The 22,971-nt window shown below is 43.9% G+C and overlaps 1 protein-coding gene across 9 annotated transcripts in view; it reads left to right on the top strand.

Moving 5' to 3' along the window:
• The window catches only part of LOC149318000 (neuroligin-1), a 901,919-nt gene extending 880,099 nt beyond the window's left edge, over nt 1–21,820 (top strand). For all 9 annotated transcript variants that reach the window (XM_089508827.1, XM_089508824.1, XM_089508825.1 and 6 more), the window contains 2 exons: nt 18,368–19,157; nt 20,321–21,820. In XM_089508827.1, the coding sequence (XP_089364953.1) occupies nt 18,368–19,157; nt 20,321–21,155 (1,625 nt within the window). In that variant the 3' untranslated portion in view covers nt 21,156–21,820. The remainder of the gene's footprint in view (nt 1–18,367; nt 19,158–20,320) is intronic.
• The last annotated feature ends 1,151 nt before the right edge of the window (nt 21,821–22,971 follow it).

The raw sequence follows: 22,971 nt of genomic DNA, 5'->3' as shown, positions 1-22,971 counted from the left end.
GTGTTTAAGGAATGCTAAAGCCAACTCAATTTGCTAATGTTAATCCTCCCATGAATTGGGGAGGTAGAGTGGATGGAAATAACTAACACAGAGAGATTAAAAGAATGTAACCAAACCCTCCCAATTTATACAGCTTCATGGTTTTTGTAATCACCTACCATAAGGAGTTTGGTATTTCCTTTCTGTCGGTGGGATGGGGGGAAGAGAGAGACAGAGGGAGGGAGAGATCTGAGTTAGTTATGCACCATATAATGTGAAAGGCAAAAAATTGTATCACAGCAGGTTAGACGTGCTGATAAAAGGGTGGAAATAAGTTGTTGGTAATATCATGATTCCAGGAGCTGCACTAGCCCCCTGAAAGAGCTTGAGGGCTACACCCTCCCGCAATAGCCCACCTCATCCTCAGAAAGTGATTTAAAAAATAAAAACAAAATCTAAGCAATAGGCACGTTCATAATATATAAGTCCCTTCCTCATGCTGTTTTATGCCTAGAGAGATCTTTATTTATCTAGAAATAAAATGAATGTCAATATGCTGGTTAGGCCTCTCTTGGATGAAAAACACTGCAGAGGGGACAAAATGTAGTAAAAATCACCCCCTCCATGGCTGTTATTTTTTTTCTTTCCTTTATTACAAAAGTTTTATACAGTTACATAAAAAAAGGAGAACTACAAGAATAAATATAAGATGAGCAACAATCAACATGGCAAGAAATATTAGAAATACAGCAGGCCCTTTGTATCCACTGGGGTTTGGTTCCAGCAGCCCCCGTGGATATCAAAATATGTGGATGCTTGAATCATATTAAATACAGTGGTATAGTAAAATGATGTCTCTTATATAAAATAGCAAAATCAAGATTTGCTTTTTGGAATTTATATATTTTAAGAATATTTTCAAGCTGTGGGTGGTTGAATCCATGGATAAACCATCTGTAAATATATAGGGCTCACTGTACCACATCTTCCATGAGAGAGATATGACTTGACAATTAGTAAATAAATCTTTCTAGATGACACTGCATGAAACAGATGGACAGTACAGACCAATATTACACTTAGAGTAGTTAATAAATGGGGATCGTATTACACAGAATGAGTTGTATGGTTCCTCTTTACTTTATCTCTTGCATGCTCTTAGCTTTTCCATAAGGGCCAGTGACTAGTCTCTGCTATTAATGATGAAGAGCAGGATTCATTGCCTCTTTCCAGTGACATACTATTTCTAATTTTGCCACTAAGCAGAGAAAGCCAATTAGCTCTTTATGCAGGATAGGCTCATTAGATTCCAGAAATAGTGACAGAAAACCCATTGCTGGATCAGCTTCAGCCTTTTGCACAGTAATAGTATGTATCTCTTTAAAAACAGCCTGACAAAATTGTTGACTCGAGGGACAAGACAACCAAATGTGTGTATAAGATTCTGAATTTTTCTTATATCTCCTAGGTTTTTCCTTATATCTCCAGAATTTTTAGCTTACGTTTTTCAAGCTCATACTTAACTATATTGGGGTATAATGCTATCGTTGAATAAGCTTAACCATGTATTTTCTAGTATATGTTGGATCAGAAGGTATAGGACTCTTAAACCACATTTGGTTTTTTGGTTCACTTATATTATTTTGGTCACTTATATTAATATGTCAAGCCTTCTTTCAAATTATTTTTGGTGTTTCTATGCCAGCTATAGTTGGAATTAAAAAACAAATCATAGATTTCAGATACAGAAGTTCAAACAGTATCCATGGATGTAATAATGGGTCCTCAGAGTGGTTTAACTATTCTGTGCCATGTTCCATGTAATAGGGATGAAATGAATCACCTGACAAATGTACAAACCACTGAATTGATTGACCCTCTAATTGATTTAAAATTTGCAGACTAGACGTTCTGCCCTAAATTCACACAGAAACCTTCCCTGATGCTTGAAAACATGCAAAAATATCCCATCCTATCACAAGCCCCCCTGGACCTGTATTACCTGAAATAGCTCTATTCTATTCTGCTGTTTTTCTCAAAATGGCAACGTGGCACAAATTCTCTTCATGTCACCGTTTTGATACAATGTATAGAGGAAGCAAGGTATTTGGCTTCATGGGGAGGGGCGTTGCATCCCAAATGGGGAGGTTGGTCCAAATTCTTGGAAAACTGGCTCTTGGCCACCATGTAGTTGCCCACTCTGATCTATATAGTTAACTAGGTCTTTATCCCCTGTTATGTCCACTTCTGTAGGCTATAAGAAAATGGATGACTCAAGAATGGAATGATTATTCAAGAATGGAATGCTAAAATGTCATTAATGGCATACAATAACAATAAATCAATACAATAAAAAAAAGATGAATGGAATAATTGGTGACAGGAGAAACAACAACGGTTTTTGCTTTTAGATTCTACTGATTCCCCCCCCCCCCCCCCGGCCAAATGAATTAATAAATAAGAGAGCTGGGGAGAGCTGTGAGAGTCCTTGGGGGGAGTAAAAATTTATTTGAGGGATTCACAGGCTGCACTTCCTCTACCCCTGGTGTGAATGACTTGACTATTAAATGCTGTAATTGTGTCTTTATTTTACATGCATTTGTTGGTTTTGTTTTGTTTTGTTTTGTTTTGTTTAAACTGAGAGGCATTAATTGTTCGTTATCATTATATTCATTTATACCTCTTGGAGATTTTGAGTTGAAGGTGGAAATATTTGTTTATTTATGCATTTATATACAACTTTTTGTAGCAGAAAGAGCCCTCAAGGTGATTTACAACAGAAGCAGCAGCAACAACAATAAGCAGTTAGAGAAATACCAATAATGAGGTCCTTTAAGAATTAACATTTAGCATTGTACAATTAACATTGAGGAGATGCCATGCATTCCTGCCCTATCAACAATAATTCAATTTGTTGATTATCATTGATTTTCAATGAATTGATGTCGTTATCAAACATGAATCAGGTTAAAACTATTACTAAATTGGTGTCTACTCAGGGTTGCCAGATGAAATAAGGGACAGGAGACCCTTAATGGCTATGTTAATGGTTGTGTAGAAGATGGAATTTAGCAGATGTTGCTTGTCATTTGGCCTCCAGGGGAAACTAGATAATGGACTGGATAGGTCTTTGTGAGCTTGTATATGATGTTGGAAACAGCTGACTTCCTGTTTCCTGTGAAACTTGGTGGAAATACTGCTACTCTATACTTCGTCATAGTAGAACTTACAATTGCCGTCTCCATATTTTTGTCTCCTAAGGGCTCTTTCTTTGGAAAGAAAGTCAGTGACATTCACAGTGCACACAAAGCCAACTGAATTTCAACAGTCATCAAGGGCCTGGTTAGCTTTTTTTATGAGCAGGAATGTCTTGGGGGAAAGTTCAGCAACACGGCTCTCTCTTTCAAAACTAATGGCAGAGCCAGTGCAAACTGTTAGCTACTGTGAAGAAAATGAGCATCTAATTCAGAAGTCATTTGTCTGAATCTGTTGTGAATTTCAGTCATTGCCTCCCAAGGAAAGAGCAAGTGGAGTGTTGTTGTTTTTTTCCAAGTGTGATCCAACTTTGTCAAAGTATCAAGGTCATTCCATATCCCATATGTCTTTTTCCTACTTGCCCTATAGCTAACACATCTCTTCTCTAGTGCAGGAAAAGCAGGCAGCATGAGAAAAAAAGTGAAACAAATTGTGCCCCGGGCTATATCACCCATGTCATTTGCATGAGTCGTTCACCCATAAAATATTTCCAGGAAAAGTAACTGTAATCTAGGTCTTGCACTGTCTGGGTCTGCTTGGGTACAGTTCTTCAGCTGTAATTCTGTGTATGTGTATGCTCTAAACACTCACAGGGACAATTGCAAGTGTAAACAGAGTTTATCCTGTGAAAATTGCACATTCACAATTAAAATTTTCATATGATGTCATGATTAAAGTACCATTATTCCTGGAATATCCCATGAAAATTGTGCAATTGCTCACATTCACGATAAAGGTTTTCACACGGCATCACGATAAAAAGCAATTAAAGCACCATTAACTTGGGAATAAACAGGCAATAAACAGCCACAAATCATTCACAGGAAAATCCCGTGAATGATTTGTTGCTGTTTATTCCCTGGTTATTCCCTGGTTATTCCCAGGTTAAAGATGGCTGTGTGTGAAAAATTTTTTATAATATTTTATAATAATAATAATGATAATAATAATAGTAATAATAAAATTTATTTATATTTTCCTGCCTCTCCCAGGTGGATCGAGGCAGGATTACAATCCAACAGTAACAATAAAATACAAGAATGAAACATATAATTTCAAACATTAAAACAGTTAAAAAGAGTACAGTTGACTTTTATAAGATAAAAGTCCCCTCCCATCTGGGCACCGGCCCAAGAGGACTCTCTGCGCCGCCGGAGCGGCGTTTTTGGAGGGGAGGGGCCGGTGAGAGCGGCCCCATAAAGCCGGCTCCCGGCCTCCTCCCAGAGACGCTGCTGCTCGCCCCCTCCCATCTGGGCACCGGCCCAAGAGGACTCTCTGCGCCACCGGAGCGGCGTTTTTGGAGGGGAGGGGCCGGTGAGAGCGGCCCCATAAAGCCGGCTCCCGGCCTCCTCCCAGAGACGCTGCTGCTCGCCCCCTTCCATCTGGGCACCGGCCCAAAGAGGACTTCTCTGTGCCGCCGGAGCGGCTCCTGGCCTCCCCGTCAGAGACGCTGCCGTCCCCTCCCTTCCATCTGGGCAGCGGCCCAGGAGGACATTTCTTCTTCTGCCCCTCGTGCAGGGGTCCATCGACGCCGTCGACGCTACTGTCGCTGGGACAGTGCCTTTTGCCGGGCGGCCTCCTCCTGGGGGTTTTCCGAGCTGCGCAGCTGCGGGTGCAGGAGGCTAGTATAGCCTTAGGAGCTGGGAATGCCTATAGTGGCTAGTCCCTGCTCCATTAACAGCCATAGGAGGGTGGGGGAGGGATAGAGATGCGGGGGATGCCTGGGCCGGGGATATCACCTTGGTGGGCGGAGCCCCAATTGAGGTTGTGTGGGGCAGGGGGAGGTATGGCGGTGGGAGAAGGGACTTTCGTTCCAGGGGAAGACGGGATAGATGCGTCATATCTATCTCGCCTTCCTGTCCCTCTCCCAACCTGAAGGACCTGAGGGTCATTCCAACCGTGCCACAAACCCTGTCGCTGCTCCTGTGCAACGCCAGGTCTATTAAGAACAAGACCCACATCCTCCAGGATCTCCTGGAGGACTCAAAGTGTGACCTGGCTTGCATTACCGAGACCTGGCTGGGGCCTGAAGGGGATGCTGTGTGGGCTCAGGCCCTGCCTGCCGGGTACTCGGTGAAGGACCAGCGCAGGTTAGGTGGGCGGGGGGGGGTGTGGCCTTGGTACACAGGAACACCGTGTCCCTCACCAGGAACCTCCTCCGACAGACCACCTATATCGAGTGTATCTACCTGACCCTAAAGGCTAGGGACAGTCTAGGGATTCTGTTGGTGTATCGGCCACCCCGTGCATTAGCGGACTCCCTTAACGAGCTGACACAGCTGGTTGCTGAGCTGATGTTGGAGGCGCCCAGGCTTCTTGTCCTGGGTGACTTCAACATCTCCCTCACGGCAAGCTCTGTTCCATCTGGTGCGGCTCGGGAATTCATGGAGACCATGGCAGCCATGGGCCTGTCCCAGCTGATACAGGGTCCCACGCATTGCGCGGGTAATACTCTCGATTTGGTCTTCTGTTCGGAGGCGGAAAATCCGTGGGTGGAAATAGCTGATATTTCCCCCTTGTCATGGACGGATCATTTCCTGGTAGAGGGGACAATCAAGGCTTCTACCCAGATCCCCCCCGGGGGTGGTGGACCAATTAGGATGGTCCACCCTCGAAGGCTGATGGAACCTGAGAGGTTCCAAGAAGCCTTAGAGGGGCTCACGGTTGGAAACGACGGCGACTCTGTTGATGCCCTTACCGGTATCTGGAATACCGGTCTTTCTGGGGCTATACACAGAATCGCTCCCAAGCGCCCTCTCAGGCCCGCTTCCAAGCGTAAGCCCTGGTACACGGAAGATCTCCGGGCGAGGAAGCGGGCTCTGCGACGGCTAGAGTACCGTTGGCGTAAACACCTTCGCTTAAGCGACAAGACTCTCCTAGACCGATTGTTAGAGGACTACGGAGAGGCAATACGAGCAACAAAGAATTCGTTCTATGGTGCTCGTATTGCGTCCGCGGAGTCGCGTCCAGCAGAGTTGTTCAGGGTGGTCAGGGAGCTAACTCAGCTCCCTCCCGCCCTGAACCAGATCCTTGAACCCTCTAAGGCCTGCTGCGACTTGTTTAACGACTTTTTCGTGGATAAAACTTCTCGTATAAGCGAAGGTCTGAACGCCGACATTATGGCAGAACCTAGGGTAGAAGCGTCCAGAGCCTCCGTGGACTATATTATACTGGATCAGTTTGAGTCGGTTAGTACCGAGGATGTGGACAAGATCCTCGGAAGTGTTCGGAAAACAACCTGCTCTCTTGATCCCTGTCCCTCATGGTTAGCGGCCCAGGGGGGACCGGCGGTGACACTCTTGTTACGCCGGATAATTAATACATCCTTCAGGGATGGGCGTTTCCCATCGGATCTTAAATTGGCCATAGTGAGACCGATCCTAAAAAAGCCCTCCCTTGACCCCCTGGTTCATAATAATTATCGGCCGGTGTCGCTGCTTCCATTTTTGGGGAAGGTGATTGAGAGGGCGGTTGCGATCCAGCTTCAGGCGGTCTTGGATGAAACGGATTATCTGGACCCATTTCAAACTGGCTTCCGAGTGGGTCACGGGGTTGAGACGGCCATGGTCGCCTTGGTCGATGATCTCCGTCTGGGCATTGACAGGGGGAGCGTGTCCCTGTTGGTGCTCTTGGACATCTCAGCGGCTTTCGATACCATAGACCATGGTATCCTTCTGGGGCGCCTGGCTGAGGTGGGAGTCGGGGGCACTGCGCTCCAGTGGTTCCGCTCCTACCTCTCTGGGAGGTCCCAGATGGTGCAGCTGGGGGACGTGTGCTCCAGCGAGCGGGCCCTTAATACTGGGGTCCCTCAAGGAGCCATTTTGTCCCCCATGCTATTTAACATTTACATGAAACCGCTGGGAGAGATCATCCGGAGATATGGGGCGCGGGGTTATCAGTACGCTGATGACACCCAAATTATTTTCTCTATGTCTCCGACTGATGCAGTGACCAGGGATGGCGTCTCTCCTCTCGTGGCCTGTCTAGAGTCAGTAATGGGCAGGATGAGGGAAAACCGACTCAAGCTTAATCCAGAAAAAACGGAGGTACTAGTGATAGGTTCCCCTGGACCAGGAATGACGGTGGTTCCACCTGTCCTGAATGGGGTCACGCTCCCCGTGAAGGACTCCGTGCGCAGTCTGGGGGTGCTTCTTGACTCTTCCCTTCACCTGACTGCTCAGGTGAATGCGACGGTCAAGAGTACCTGTTATCAGCTTCGGCTGATTCGCCAGCTGCGCCCATACCTGGCTCAGAGGGACCTTGAAACTGTTGTACATGCTCTGGTAACTTCGAGACTGGATTTCTGTAACGTACTCTACATGGGGCAACCCTTATACCAAACTCGGAAGCTGCAACTGGTGCAGAACATGGCAGCACGACTGGTCACTGGTGCTTCCAGGACCAGCCATATAACACCCGTGCTTAAAGATCTCCATTGGCTGCCCATTCGCTTCCGAGCGCAATATAAGGCGTTGGTTATCACCTATAAAGCCCTAAATGGCTTGGGCCCAGGATTCCTGGAGGACCGCCTCTCCCCGTACATTCCGCCTCGCACCCTCAGAACATCTGGGCAGCAACTCCTAAAGGTGCCTGGGGCTAGGTTGGCTGCTACTGCCAGAAGATCCTTTTCCACAGCTGCCCCAGCCCTCTGGAATACGTTGCCCACGGAGCTCCGCTCATCTACCACCCTGGCCCAATTTAGGAAGGGCTTAAAAACCTTCCTATTTAATCAGGCATTCCCCGACTAAACATCCTGTGGGCCTCCCTCCTCTCTCGTGGCCGTGAGGTTGGGCTTAGGGGTTTTTTATTGTTTTTAAGGATTGTTGTTGTTGTTAATGTGTGTTTTTAATTTTGTATCTTGTTTGCACTTTGGTGCATTTTGTTAGCCGCCCTGATCATTTGGAAGGGCGGGGTATAAATAAAAATTTTATTATTTATTTATTAAAATGTTCTGATCCTGGATAGAAGAGTGAATGATGTCATTACAGAAGATTGGGTGGACAGGCTTGCCAGAAGAGATCCGTCTTAATTGCCCTCTTGAAAGCCTCCAAGGAGGTACTGTAATAAGACGGATCACTTCCAGGAGGTTGTTCCATAGTTTAGGAGCCACTGAAGTAAAGGTTCTTTGGGAAGTTGAAACCAGTCTGGTTGGATGTGCTTCCAGCAGATTTTTCCTGGAGGTTCTGAGAGTCGGGGGGCGGATTATACAGGGAGAGGCGTTCCTTTAAGTAACTTGGGCCCGAGCCATGTAGGGATTTATAGGTGATAACCAACACCTTGTATTGCACCTGGAAGCTAATAGGTAGCCAATGAAGATCCTTAAAAATAGGTGTTACATGATCAAATTTCAAAGAACCTGTGACCAATCTGGCTGCCGTGTTTTGTACTAATTGAACCTTCCGAACTTGGTACAAGGATAGCCCCATGTAGAGCACATTATAGAAATCAAGGTGAGAGATTACCCATGCATGTACCACTGCCTCAAGGTCCTTTCGGTCCAGGTAGGGACGCAGTTGGCGTATCAACCGAAGTTGGTACCAAGCACTCCTGGCTATCACATCTACTTGAGATGACAATTGTAGCGATGAGTCCAGGAGTACACCCAAACTGCGAACTTCGTCCTTTAGGGGAAGTGTGACCCCATCCAGGACTAGTTGACTAATTTCCTTCCCAGGACCTAGGGAACCTATCACTAGTACCTCTGTTTTCTCTGGATTCAACCTGAGTTTGTTTTCCCTTATCCAGCCCATTACTGACCCCAGACAGGCGTCCAGAGAAGAGATGCCATCCCTAGTCACTGCAGCAGTTGGAGACATAAAGAAATCTGGGTGTCATCAGCATACTGATAACACTGCACCCCATGTCTCCGGATGATCTCTCCCAGTGGATGCATGTAAATGTTAAATAGCATGGGGGATAGAATGGCGACCTGAGGGTGCCACATGTCAGCTCTCTCTTAGAGGAGCAACTATCCCCCAGCCTCACCATCTGGAATCTGCCCGAGAGGTAGGAATGGAACCACTGGAGCGCAGTGACCCCGATGCCTAATTCCTTCAGGCGTTCCAGAAGGATACCATGGTCTATGGTATCGAAGGCCACTGAGATGTCTAAGAACACAAACAGGGTCACACTTCCCCTGTCGATTCCCAGATGAAGATCATCGACCAAGGCGACCATGGCCGTCTCAACTCCGTATCCCATTCTAAAGCCAGTTTGAAATGGATCCAGATAATCGGCTTCATCCAAAACAGCCTGGAGCTGGAGGGCTCTCAATCACTTTGCCCAAGAATGGTAAAAGGGAGACTGGTCTATAGTTATTTCTCATCACGGGATCTAGGGAGGGTTTCTTTTAACAGTATTTACACAGTTTTCACAGGTTAAACCTTGTTTAAACTTCCAATTTTCCCCAGTGTGATAAAGTGATAAGGAGCTTCCAATAATATAGAAACAATACTAGAATATAAGTTGCATGAATGGCAAAACTGTTTATTCAGATGAGTATATATGATTTTTTTTTTCAAATTGTGGTGTTTGGGGGTAGTTCAGTGTGCGGAAAAAACTTTAAAGGTGCTTAGTACAAGTCTTGGGGATGTCTCATCCACACAGTCACAGGGGGTCAGGATCAATTTGAAGGTGGTTAGCAACAAAATACAAAAGCCCTTGAAGCTACTTACCTTCAGGTTTTCTGAGTTAACACCCTCTTTTAGTTGTTATTTGTTGTCAAATCAGCTTTGTCTTAAGGCAGCCCTAGGATGGGAGACCTTCATGAACCCTGGTCATCAACTGCTTTGTTCCAGTCTTGAAAACCCATGACTATGGCTTTCTTTATTGAAGTAATCCATATGCCATGTGCTTTTTTTCTACTGCCTTCCACATTACTGTACATTTTTCGGGGTTTTCACCCCAACAGCTTATGTTATCTCATTATATGTTCAGAGAATAATAGTTTGGAGTTTGGAGTTTTGGCTTGATTTGATTCTATTTAGTCCCATCAAACTGATATTTTTTTCAAATTTACGTTTGAAAGAGAGAGAGAGAGAGAGAGAGACTTTGATCTCTTAATGGAAGACAACGGGGGGGGGGACTGAAAAAAACTGATTTAGTTTGTTTTTGAAGTCTGGATGTTATTGGATTAGGAGAATCTGTACACATCTGCAGCTGGATCCAAATCCCCAGACTGGAATCTGAACTGAAATGAGAACATTTGTATAGCCCTAGCAGAAAGCTAGAAAAACCTGCATCAAAATGATTCTACGAATTAAACTCTTCAGAACTGAATAAATGCAAATTATTATCATCCTTTTCACACCTCCTCTCCACCATTACATCATACTGTCAATTCATATTTCTTTGATATGCAGAAGCCAACAGATGATTGAAGCCCTATGCTTAAAAGTAATAGCACTCAAATACATTTTCAGAAAGCAGAGACACTTCCAGTCAAACAATTTGTTAATTGCAAGTATATCTAGACTTGGCACAACCAGCACCTGCCAGGCAAATGTGAACTTTGTTGATACACACCAGTGAATTAATAGTCTCAGCATGGGTGGCATTTGTCCACTTCATGCATGCTTTCACATCTTTCCATTGCTTGTTTCTGAATGGTTCAATATTCATTGACTTTCATTTGAGGCTGGAAAAAGGCAATTTTTAAAGGGAATTATAAGTGGCATGGTTGACCTTCTTGTATTATAAACATGGCATTTATTCTGTGTTCTTGTTGCCAGGCTGCTCTAGAGCATTTGGCTACTGAGACAAACAACAATGCCCTGTTCACCCCATCCCATCCCATCCCATTCCATCCGGCATACAAGAGCCTATTGGACTGGCTGATGGATCTTACATTAGCATTGGTGATGGTACAATGTCCACCACTGCTCTTGTGATCAACAAACTTAGAAACTTAGAAAGTTTAGAAAGTCCTGGCAAAGCTTAGAAAGTCCTGGCAAAGATATGTGGCAGACACAGCTTTCTGTAGAAACACCATACTACTACTCTTCAATATCTGTTGTCTCAGATTGTTGCCTCAATTTACCTAATATTAGGGCTGACCTTGACTGGTCAAATAGATTTATCAGGTGTGAAAGCAATACAAGACCTACAAATTCTGTTTTTTGCGGGGGGGGGGGGGAGTGAATAATTTTCATAGTGTTCACAACTTTCTGGAAACAAAAACAAGTGTTATTACCTTTAGTCTAAATAAGCAGACTTGTTAATAGATTGTGGAGAGGGGAATTTTTGGAAGTTCAGTCCAGCCATAGTAGGCCCAACCCACTACTAACTTCAAACAACTTTGAACATCCTGACATATGACTTGCTGTATAAGTTATGCCTTTCCCTGTGTTATGATGGTTTATTTACACTCTCAGCGATGCTTCATTTACACATACATGTGTGAATAAACTTCACACTCAAAATATATGGGGACTGTTTAATAGAATCTTGTGTGGCTTTTCACAGTGTTTCTGTTGTTGCCATATGTCTTCAAGTTGTTTCTGACCTATGGCAACCCTAAAATGAGCCCATCACAGGTTGTCTGTGGCTGAGAGTGTTTGACTTGCCTAAGATCACCCAGTGGGTTTTCGTAGATGAGCAGGGAATCAAACCCTGATCTTCAGTTGTAGTCCAACACCCAAACCACTATACCACATTGCTTCTTTGTTTACCACTACAGTTGGTCCGGATTTAAGCATACGCGCATGGCAAATCCGGGGATTTTGTCCCCAATGGCGGCGTGCGTGCATGCGCGCCGCCATTGGCGACAACTTCCCTCCCTCCGCTCTCCTCCCCCCCAACTCTTTCCTTCCTTCCCTCCCTCCCTCCCTCTCTCCCTCCCTCCCTCCCTCCCTCCTTACTTACCTTTTCTCCCCGGTGCCGCGTCACTGTTGCCGCCGCCGCCTCAGCCGGAGCCGGGGGGAAGGCCGGGTGGGAGTTTTGGAGGCCAAGAAGCCTCCAGCCTGCCACCCGGCCCTTCTGCGGCGGCGGCGGCGGCAGCGGAGCACCAGCGCCAGAGGCCTCTTCGGCCCCTTCTCCGCTGCCGCCGCCACCAGCACCTCTGTGCAAGGGCCGGGTGGTGGGCTGGAGGCCTCTTGGTCTCCAGTCCGCCACTCGGCCCCTGCATCGAGGTGCAGGCGCAGGTGGCGGTGGAGAGGGGGCCGGAGAGGCCCCAGGTGCTTGGCCTCCTCCTCCTCGCCACAGCGCCGCCACCGCTGCCAGGAGAAAGGCCGGGTGCTGTTCCTGGAGGCCTCCAGGAGCAGCGCCCGGCCTTTTCCCTAGCTGTAGCCATGGAGGGAAGGCCTCTGGCGCTGGAGGACCAGTGCCCGAGGCCTCCTCTCTGTTGCCACGGCTGACGGGGGAAAGGCCGGGCGCTGCTCCTGGAGGCCTCCAGGAGCAGCGCCCAGCCTTTTCCCTGGCTGTAGCCACGGAGGGAAGGCCTCTGGTGCTGGAGGACAGCGCCAGAGGCCTCCTCTCCGTCGCCACGGCTGACGGGGGAAAGGCTGGGCGCTGCTCCTGGAGGTATCCAAGAACAGCACCCGGCCTTTCTCCTGGCAGCGGTGGCGGCGCCGCAGCGAGGAGGAGGAGGCCGAGCGCCTGGGGCCTCTTCGGCCCCCTCTCCGCTGCCGCCGTCGCCTGCACCTCGATGCAGGGGCCGAGTGGCGGACTGGAGACCAAGAGGCCTCCAGCCCACCACCCGGCCCTTGCACAGAGGTGCTGGTGGCGGCGGCGGTGGAGAGGGGGCCGAAGAGGCCTCTGGTGCTGGTGCTCCGCTGCCGCCGCCACTGCTGCCGCAGAAGGGCCGGGTGGCAGGCTGGAGGCTTCTTGGCCTCCAAAACCCCCACCCGGCCTTCCCCCCGGCTCCGGCTGAGGCGGCGGCGGCGGCAGCAGCGACGCGGCACCGGGGAGAAAAGGTAAGGAGGGAGGGAGGGAGGGAGGGAGGGAAGGAAAGAGTTGGGGGGAGGAGAGGGGACAACGGGACTTGAGCATACGTGGATTTTGGTATACGCGGGGGGGGGGGGTCCAGAACGGATCCCCGCGTATACCAAGGACGCACTGTATAATATGTGAATTCAGAAAGCAATGGACTTTATCTCCCAGCTGAAAAGTTATTTCACTCCGTGAAGCTTGGAATGTTAGACTTCACTTCTAGATTTCCTATTCAATGGCCATGCTGGATGTGAGTTCGAGTTCAACAACAAAGTGACTAAATGAGATTATTTACTTTGAACATATCAACAGGAGATGAAAATATTATAATATTTGGTAAAGGGAAGGGCTGTGGGAAAAGAGGAAGAACACAGCACAAGGAGATTGAATCAGTCAAAGAAGCCATGGCCCCAAGTTTGCAAGACCTGAGCAGGATTGTTAAAAACAGGATCTCTTGCAAGGCCCTCACTCAGGGTTGCCATAGGTCAACTCTTGATAGAATATGACAACAATATTTTATTTATTGAAATCATGTAATAATTTATTGAAATCAGGCTAACGCAGATTTGGTTTCAACATAACTTGCATTGGTTTAATGTTGGCTCACCTTATCTTTCTAATACTATGTGCACATCAATCCTTGAGATTCCTCTGGACTTGTAATTTGTCTGACTCCATTTTGTAATTGTTTATTTTGTAGCTGTAGAGGCAGTTCTATGACTGTAATGAAGTTACCTATGTGTTGGCTTAAATTGTCTTGGGCCAGTTTCATTATTTATCAGTGCTCCCTAAAAGTAACAATTTGAGAAGAGAAACAGGAAAGAATGAAATTCAATTTTAGAATCATAAGTCTAGTGGTAGCTAACTACTTTTGGGCCTTGGAACAATAACTTAATTAATTACATTTAAACAGAAACTTTGCAAGCTCTTCTTCCACTCCTTTCATCCATTTTTCATTATTACTGTTCAATAGAAAAAGGATTTTCTTCTTTAAAAGAGCTGAATTGAGCTTTATGGTTTGAAGACTTTGACCAGTTTAACTCAATCCAGCTTTTAATGGAGCATTTAACAAGTTTTGCTGTTGATATCAGCACTTGCAGTAAAGGCAGACTTAACCATAAACTAGTTAAGCATAAGTAACTAGGGTTTAACTGCAGCAAAACATGTGAACTCAAATGGACTATAGGATAATGTGAAAGTGTTTAGTTTCCAATTTAAATAAGCCTCAAAAGCCAAGACAGCATCTATGCTACCAAAATCCTTGACTGCACCACCTGAATGCTCTATAAGTACAGATTTAATATCAGCAATATCTTGACAGTGGTCAGAGCTGGAGCAAAGTTCTAGGGCTATGTTGGGGATAGAGCAGGCATTTCAGCACTTTGTAGGAACCACTGTATCCTCATTCCCTGTAAATGTCCCTATCAAGAAGAAAGAGTGGAAGTGGAATAGTCACCTCCACATTGGTGTCAAATCATAACTGTTAAGAAATTAAGTTTCAGAGAATCATTTAAAAGTTGAAGTCGGGACACCATTTAATATTTGTTCTGTACTGGTAAAGTTTGAAACTGGCCATATTGACTGAATCTTGCCATCACAATTGAGCATATTGTCTGCATTTCTCTCCAAAAAGCTAGTAGACCTCTGTGGACTTTAACTGCTACCTTATAGCAGTAAAAACATAATAATTGATTGATCAGGTCTGATCATGAAAAGAGTAGATAATTAAAATTAAGTACTCATGTTCAAATAAATGTGATCCAGCTTTCATAATTAATAATTACTTTCAACCTACATTAATCATAATAATAATAATGGATTTTATTTTTATCCCACTTTTCCGCGATGATCAAAGTGGCATACAGATTAAAATTCAACATAAAAATACATACATATCAATAAAAACAATGTAAAAAATTATCATATTAAAAACTATTACACAGCCAGCTTGGTTGAATTGATCCAAAAACATTGCAAAAATCGTTACACAATAGGGGGAGAGGGCATAATATCACATCTCATGGAGAGAAAGCTTGGTGAACGAAAAAGGTCTTAAGGTACTTTCTGAAAAGATCCAGGAAGGTGGTGGAACGGAGCTCGTCGGGAAGGTTGTTCCACATTTTTGGGGCCGAGATGGAAAAGGCCCTTTGCGAGGTCACCACATATTGCACAGTTGGGACCTTCAGCAGATTCTTTCCGGCTGACCTGAGTGTGCGGGGCGGATTATATGGGGAGAGGCAGTCCTCCAAGTACCCTGGGCCCAAACCATTTAGGGCTTTATAGGTAATTACCAACACCTTGTATTGGGCCCGGAAGCGAATAGGCAGCCAATGGAGATCTTTTAGGATAAGTGTTATATGGTCTACCCTGGAACATCCAGCGACCAATCTCGCAGCCATGTTCTGCACTAATTGAAGCTTCCGGGTTTGGTACAAGGGTTGCCCCATGTAGAGTGCATTACAGAAATCCAATCGAGAGGTTACCAGAGCGTGTACTACGGTTTCAAGGTCCCCCCGGTCCAGGCAGGGTCACAGCTGGCGTATCAGCCGAAGCTGATAACAAGCACTTCTGACCGTCACATCCACCTGAGATGTCAGTTGGAGCAACGAGTCCAGAAGCACTCCCAAGCTGCAAACTTAGTCCTTCAGGGGGAGCGTGACCCCATTCAGGACAGGTGGACAAATTTCACTACCCGGGCCTGGGGAACCTATCACTAGTACTTCTGTTTTCTCTGGATTCAGGTTGAGTTTGTTTTCCCTCATCCAGCCCATTACTGACTCCAAGCAGGCATTTAGAGGAGAGGTGCCATCCCTAGTCACTGCACCAGTCGGGAACACAGAGAAGCAGATCTGGGTGTCATCAGCATACTGATAACACCATGCCCCGTGTCTCCGGATGATCTCTCCCAGCGGTTTCATGTAAATGTTAAATAGCATGAGGGACAAAATAGCTCCTTGAGGGACACCAGATGTAAGTTCCCTCTTATTGGAGCAGACGTCCCCCAGCTGCACCATCTGGAACCTACCTGAGTGGTAGGAATGGAACCACTGGAGTGCAGTGCCCCCAATACCTAACTCCCCCAGGCGTTCCAGAAGGATACCATGGTCAATGGTATTGAAAGCCGCTGAGATGTCCAAAAGCACTAACAGGGACATGCTTCCCCTGTCCATGCCCAGACGGAGATCATCGGCTAAGGTGACCATGGCAGTCTCAACTCCATAGCCCGCCTGGAAGCCAGTTTGAAATGAGTCAAGAAAATCTGTTTCATCTAAGATCGCTTGGAGTTGGAAGGCAACTGCTCTCTCGATCACCTTTCCCAAAAAAGGCAGCAGCGACACAAGCCGATAGTTGTTATGTATCAGGGGGTCTAAGGAGGGCTTTTTTAGCAGAGGTTTAACAACTGCTAATTTCAGGCTAGATGGAAACCACCCCTCGCTGAAAGATGTATTAATTATGCGGTGCAACATAGATGTTACCGCAGTTCCCCCCTGAGCTGCCAGCCATGAGGGGCAGGGATCGAGAGAGCATGTAGTCTTCCTAATGCTTCCACTGAAGGAGAAAGATGCACGACACTAGATCAGTGCTGGCATACCTGCCAGAGGGGGTACTCGGAGACTTCTCTGTGGGCACATGTGCCTTCGCCCCAGCACAGAGTTCAACAGAGTTCATCACTAGAAACCCAGTTCTTATCACAGTTTGCCATAAATAAGTGGGTTTGGGGCTGAAGTTTGGGCACTGGGTCTCTAAAAGGTTTGCCATCACTGCACTAGATTAAACATTCGCTCTGAAATACTTGAATGGAGGCCCATTCAGATTACACAGTTATAGCATTATTATCCCACTTTTAGTGCTATGGTTCCTTCAATTGGGATCATGGAATTGGCAGTTTAGGGAGGGACATTTAGAACCTTCAGCTAGAGGACTCCAATACCTCACCAAACCAAACTAAAAAAAACACATTCAGTAGGATGGAACCATGGCAAGTGAAAGCGAGACAATTGTGCTGCATTTGTGTAGTGTAAATGAATCCAGGCCTAGAGACTGCATTCTAAGGATTAGGAATTCTGTCTGTTCAGTCAGTTCAGAATCTTAGGCCTCAAACAGACAGCCCAAAGGGCCACTGTCTTGCCATGTTGGTGGTGTGGTATTCAGGGGACACCCCCCCCCCCATGTGGCTGAAAGCTGCCCCGGGCATGGCTCTTTCCTGAAAAATTGCCCCACAAAGGAGCAGTAAAATACTGCTTCTTTTTGGCTTCTGGTTCAAGATGACAGTGGCAGCCCATGGTGGTAGCTAGGCATATGCAGCTGCCACAGTCTTGGGACAAACAGTGGTGGTGCAGTCCTTGTGCAGACCTTTTGTATCATCTGCTTTGTCCCCTAGTCAAACCATAAGAAATGTGAGGAAAGAATGACAGATGGGGTTTTTATTTTTTACAAAATGAAATCACATGGTTCATAATTAAGCAAATGAGATGACAGTAACTCACCAGGTTCTGAAACATTTCCTATGACTTTTAGTGTATATAATTTAACAATTTGATCCAGAATTCAGAAACATAGCTGTGTTAGTCTGAAATATCAGTATGCAAAGGAATATTTTAGCATCTTTGAAACTAATTTTGTGAATGACATTGTAGCATAAGCTTTCATAGACTTGGTCTACGTCTTCTGAGGAAGTAGACCAAGTCTACAAAAGCTTATGTTACAGCTTCTTTTGCACATTTAGACTCAAAGGTGCTACAAGATCCCTTTACAAGTTGATTTAGGTTAAGATGTGTTCTTCTTGCACACACTATGACATCCAAGTCAGGAATAAATAAATGGCCCTAATGCTTCTCAGTCCTTCCAGTCTGTAACAGAATCTAGGGCAGAAGTCTGCACCTGATTTCGCCCCTTTTTTCATATATGCTGTCTGAAGAACAATGCTTCATCTAGTGTATATATATTTCAGATAGGTTTCCACTTTGTGTAGGGTCCTTATATTAATCTATAATAAACCATATATACTTTATATTTGTATTACATATAACTCTGTTTTTTTATGATTTCACTGTACATATACCAATCACTCAGCCCACTGCCCCATAACTACATTGCAATGATAAGATACTTCCTTAAGTAAGCTGAAATTTTAAGCATGTGTCTACATACTTAGCTATTTATTTGATGTCACTTTTCTAACCTTGTCCTTCACTTTCTTACACAGGACTCTTTCAGAGAGCAATAGCTCAAAGTGGAACAGCTCTCTCCAGCTGGGCAGTCAGTTTCCAACCTGCAAAATATGCAAGGATGTTGGCAACAAAAGTTGGTTGTAATGTGTCAGATACTGTAGAACTGGTAGAATGTCTACAGAAGAAGCCGTACAGAGAACTTGTTGATCAGGATATCCAGCCAGCCCGATACCATATAGCCTTTGGTCCAGTCATTGATGGAGATGTGATTCCAGATGATCCCCAGATCTTGATGGAGCAAGGAGAGTTCCTCAACTATGATATAATGTTGGGTGTTAACCAAGGAGAAGGGTTGAAATTTGTTGAAAACATTGTGGACAGTGAAGATGGCATATCTGCTAGTGACTTTGATTTTGCAGTTTCAAACTTTGTTGATAACTTATATGGATATCCTGAAGGCAAAGATATATTGAGAGAAACTATTAAATTTATGTATACTGACTGGGCAGATAGACATAATCCTGAGACAAGAAGGAAAACACTCTTGGCTTTGTTTACTGATCATCAGTGGGTTGCACCAGCAGTGGCTACAGCTGATCTTCATTCGAATTTTGGATCACCCACATATTTTTATGCCTTTTACCATCATTGCCAAACAGATCAGGTACCAGCATGGGCAGATGCTGCTCATGGGGATGAGGTTCCTTATGTATTAGGAATCCCAATGATTGGCCCTACAGAATTGTTTCCTTGTAATTTTTCAAAAAACGATGTCATGCTAAGTGCAGTGGTGATGACATACTGGACAAACTTTGCAAAAACTGGGTAAGTACTTGTCAAACACTTTGTCATATAATACAGAAGAAGAATCTGATCAGAACAAGGATACCTTTTTGCATGTTACCAAGACCATAAAGAAGGCATGTAAATGTCTTGGAAACAAGTTACAGTGCAACAAAAACATGCATATTTAAAGAAAATGTGAAGAAAATTTTGAAGTGACTTCAGATGGCTGTGTCTTAAACTTTGCTATGGAAACACAAAATGGCTTTACTTAAGCCATCTACAAAATGAGAACAAATAGTAATCAGCTTTGAAATATTACAAAGGAATGTGAACTGCCTTGAATACTGGAAAAGTGCTATATAAGTGCTTGTTTTGTGTTAAGATTGTTGCTTTCAGTTGACAGCACAGAGGCAGAAGGTATATTAAACTCAGTCATTATGATGACATGAATCCAGAGTGTATATAAGATAAAATTAAGAGTTCAATAGTCAACACACTAACTGAACACAACATGGCTTATTCCTGAGTAGCCATACATGGTTACGATAAATATAACAATTTGACTAATTCTTAGAAGATAACTCTAGGTATGACAACTCAGTATGTGCGTAAGAACATATTGTCTTCAAAGACAATATGTCACTGAATACCAAGTGCTGGAAGGAAAGAATGTGTAGTACTGTTGGCCTTGTATGAGTAGAGTTCCTGGAGACATTTGATTGTCCACCTTCAATAACTCCTTCAATGTTTGGACTCAAACCCAGAACACATTGACAACTTGACTGGCATCAAAGCCACCAGCTTGCCCTAAACTAGGCTTATTTTTGATGCAGCACAGCTTTTCTTATGATCTTACACGTTGCTCTATATTTTATTTTAGCAAGCAGTGGATGATATGGATTTGAATAGTCTACAATGGAATGCTTTCTACAGTTCTGGGTATTTTACAGGGCTCAACCAATCATTAGGATCTAAATGCAGTCATATACTCAGATAACTCACACTTTAATCAATAGGCTTGCTAAATATAATTCACTAATTATGTCTCATTAATTTCAGTGGGACCACTCTGAATATATGACTCTGTCTAGATTCAACTCACTTTCATGTTATGTTTTGTGAAGACAAAAAAAAGTTCCCCTTCCCTAAAGCTGGAACAATTTTCATAAAGGTGTAATCTGTCCTTTTTTCTTTCTTTCTAGGGATCCAAATCAACCAGTCCCACAAGATACTAAGTTCATTCATACAAAACCCAATCGTTTTGAGGAAGTAGCATGGACCAGATACTCTCAGAAAGACCAACTTTACCTTCATATTGGATTAAAACCACGAGTGAAAGAACATTACAGGGCCAACAAGGTGAACCTATGGTTGGAACTGGTACCTCACCTGCACAATCTTAATGACATTTCACAGTATACCTCTACGACAACAAAAGTGCCATCGACTGATATTACTTTCAGGCCAACCCGGAAAAATCTGGTACCTGTAACTTCAGCCTTTCCTACAGCCAAGCAAGATGATCCCAAACAACCACCAAGCCTAATTTCTGGAGATCAACGGGACTACTCCACGGAATTGAGTGTAACTATTGCTGTTGGAGCCTCTTTGCTGTTTCTGAACATTTTAGCTTTTGCAGCATTATATTATAAAAAGGACAAGAGGAGACATGACGTCCACCGGAGATGTAGCCCGCAGCGTACAACTACCAATGATCTCACCCATGCACAAGAAGAGGAAATAATGTCCCTCCAAATGAAGCACAGTGATTTGGGTCATGAATGTGAATCCATCCATCCACATGAGGTGGTTCTTAGGACCGCCTGTCCCCCAGACTACACACTAGCTATGAGGCGGTCACCTGATGATATTCCTTTAATGACCCCAAACACCATTACAATGATTCCCAACACTATACCTGGGATTCAGCCCCTACACACATTTAATACATTTACTGGTGGACAGAATAACACTCTGCCCCATCCTCACCCACATCCACACCCACACCCCCATTCACATTCAACAACTAGGGTATAGCCAAACAAGATGAAACAAACTTTTATTTTTTTGGTGGATTACCGTGGGTTATAATGACAGAAGACTTCACTTGGCTTTTGACCTACAAGACTCTTATTATTTAAATATGGAGGGATATTATGTGAATATACATATCAAGAACTTTGGGGATTTTGGGAAAAATGCATTGTACATATATACAAATGAACTTTTAAAAAAGTATAACTTTTTGCAATTGCTTGAAGCAATTGTCCTGAATGATACTTTTTACATTCACATTCAAGTATTAATTTTTTTTTGAGGATTTAAGTTACATAATGGCATTTGGCATGTGCAACACAAAAACGGGAAAGAAACGATGACTGATGATTAGGGTTTCTTTTTCTTTTTTTCCTTAAAAAAAGTTCTTTGAATATGCACAAGGGACACATTAATGGAATGTCAGCTAATTTTCACCAGATTTTATTTGGAACTGTTTTCTTGTGTAGACCATATTTACATATTTGGATAAGTATACAAAGCACCAATGTTGTTAAAGGCCTTAGGAAGGGGGTCATAAGCTGAGATCTGCCAGTTTAAAAAAAAATAGAAGGAAGGAGGAGTTTTATAATCTGGCAGGTATGACATTATCACATAAGTGCTGTCAGTATAAACATTATGGGAATAAAGGAAACTGGATATTTTTAGCACGATGTGCATGATCATTTATTATGCTTGGTGGCTGTGCTGCTGATTAAAACATAATCAAAATTCTTCTTATTCCATTGGAGTTCTCAATAGAAGCTTCTTCCTTCAATTGGCACACCCTAAAGAAAGTTTGTTTTCAAGGAGGAAAAACAAACACCTTAATGACAGCCCAAGATTTCTCAGTAGCTTCTCCATAGTAGAAGGCACTACATCTTAAATTATTTGATGGTACTGAACAGCAGTGAACCCATGTGGATGGGAATCCCAAAAGAAAACAATAGACACTTTAGTGCATTTTTAAAGAAAATCTCTCCATCTGATTAAGTTATAATCTTCACAATATCAATAGGTTATCTCTTAATGAAGCATTTCCCATTTCTAGATGGTTCCATTATGGTTTCCTATATTTTAACCAGTATTATATTTGTTTAATGAAACACTGTCCAAAGATTTATCTTCAAGGAATATTTTACAATATGTAAAGGTGTCCCTCCCCAAGTGATCACCACAATTACTGCTCTAGTTTTATTTCTTTGGGGTTTCTTGACTAATCACAATGCATGTGATCAGGTTTGCTTGAGCATTTCCAAGCTGGTTCTCTTTTGCTCTGTGTAGCTTCAGCATTTCTGTGAGTTTACTGGAATTTTCAGAAAGACGTTCTCTGCAGAGTACAATCCTGCTACAAAGGTTATAAGAAGAATACAATCACCATCTAGAAATGCTTCAGTTCTGCATCTTAATTAATATGAATCTGATTGGAAAGGAATGGTCTAAAATAACAGAAAGGTCTTTGTCCCCACCCCATTACTTTCAGATTTAAAGAAAATGGTATGTCACAGTCATTTAAAAAAAGTTTGTATGTATAATCAGCTGTACATTTATATAAAAAGAGAAAAAAATGAGATGGACTAAAGAGCACATCCCTTATGAAAATATTCTCTCTTTTTCCTGTATTATATTTCTATTAGAGTAAAGTTATGTGATTTTTATTTTATTTTGCATTTTTTCAAATTACTAGCAATTTTGATAGTTTGTAAGATAATGCGCAGAACTTTCTCTGACAAACTAACTGCAGTAACAGAAATGTTTCTTTTCAGTTACTCTTTTTCAAGATTGAGAGCTTATTACACACACAGCAAATTGTATACTA

The sequence above is a fragment of the Sceloporus occidentalis genome, unplaced genomic scaffold (genome assembly GCF_023333645.1).
Source record: "Sceloporus occidentalis isolate IW3139 unplaced genomic scaffold, rSceOcc1.0.p SCAF_2, whole genome shotgun sequence".
NCBI lineage: Eukaryota > Metazoa > Chordata > Lepidosauria > Squamata > Phrynosomatidae > Sceloporus > Sceloporus occidentalis.
This window is presented reverse-complemented; position numbering and strand designations above follow the sequence as displayed.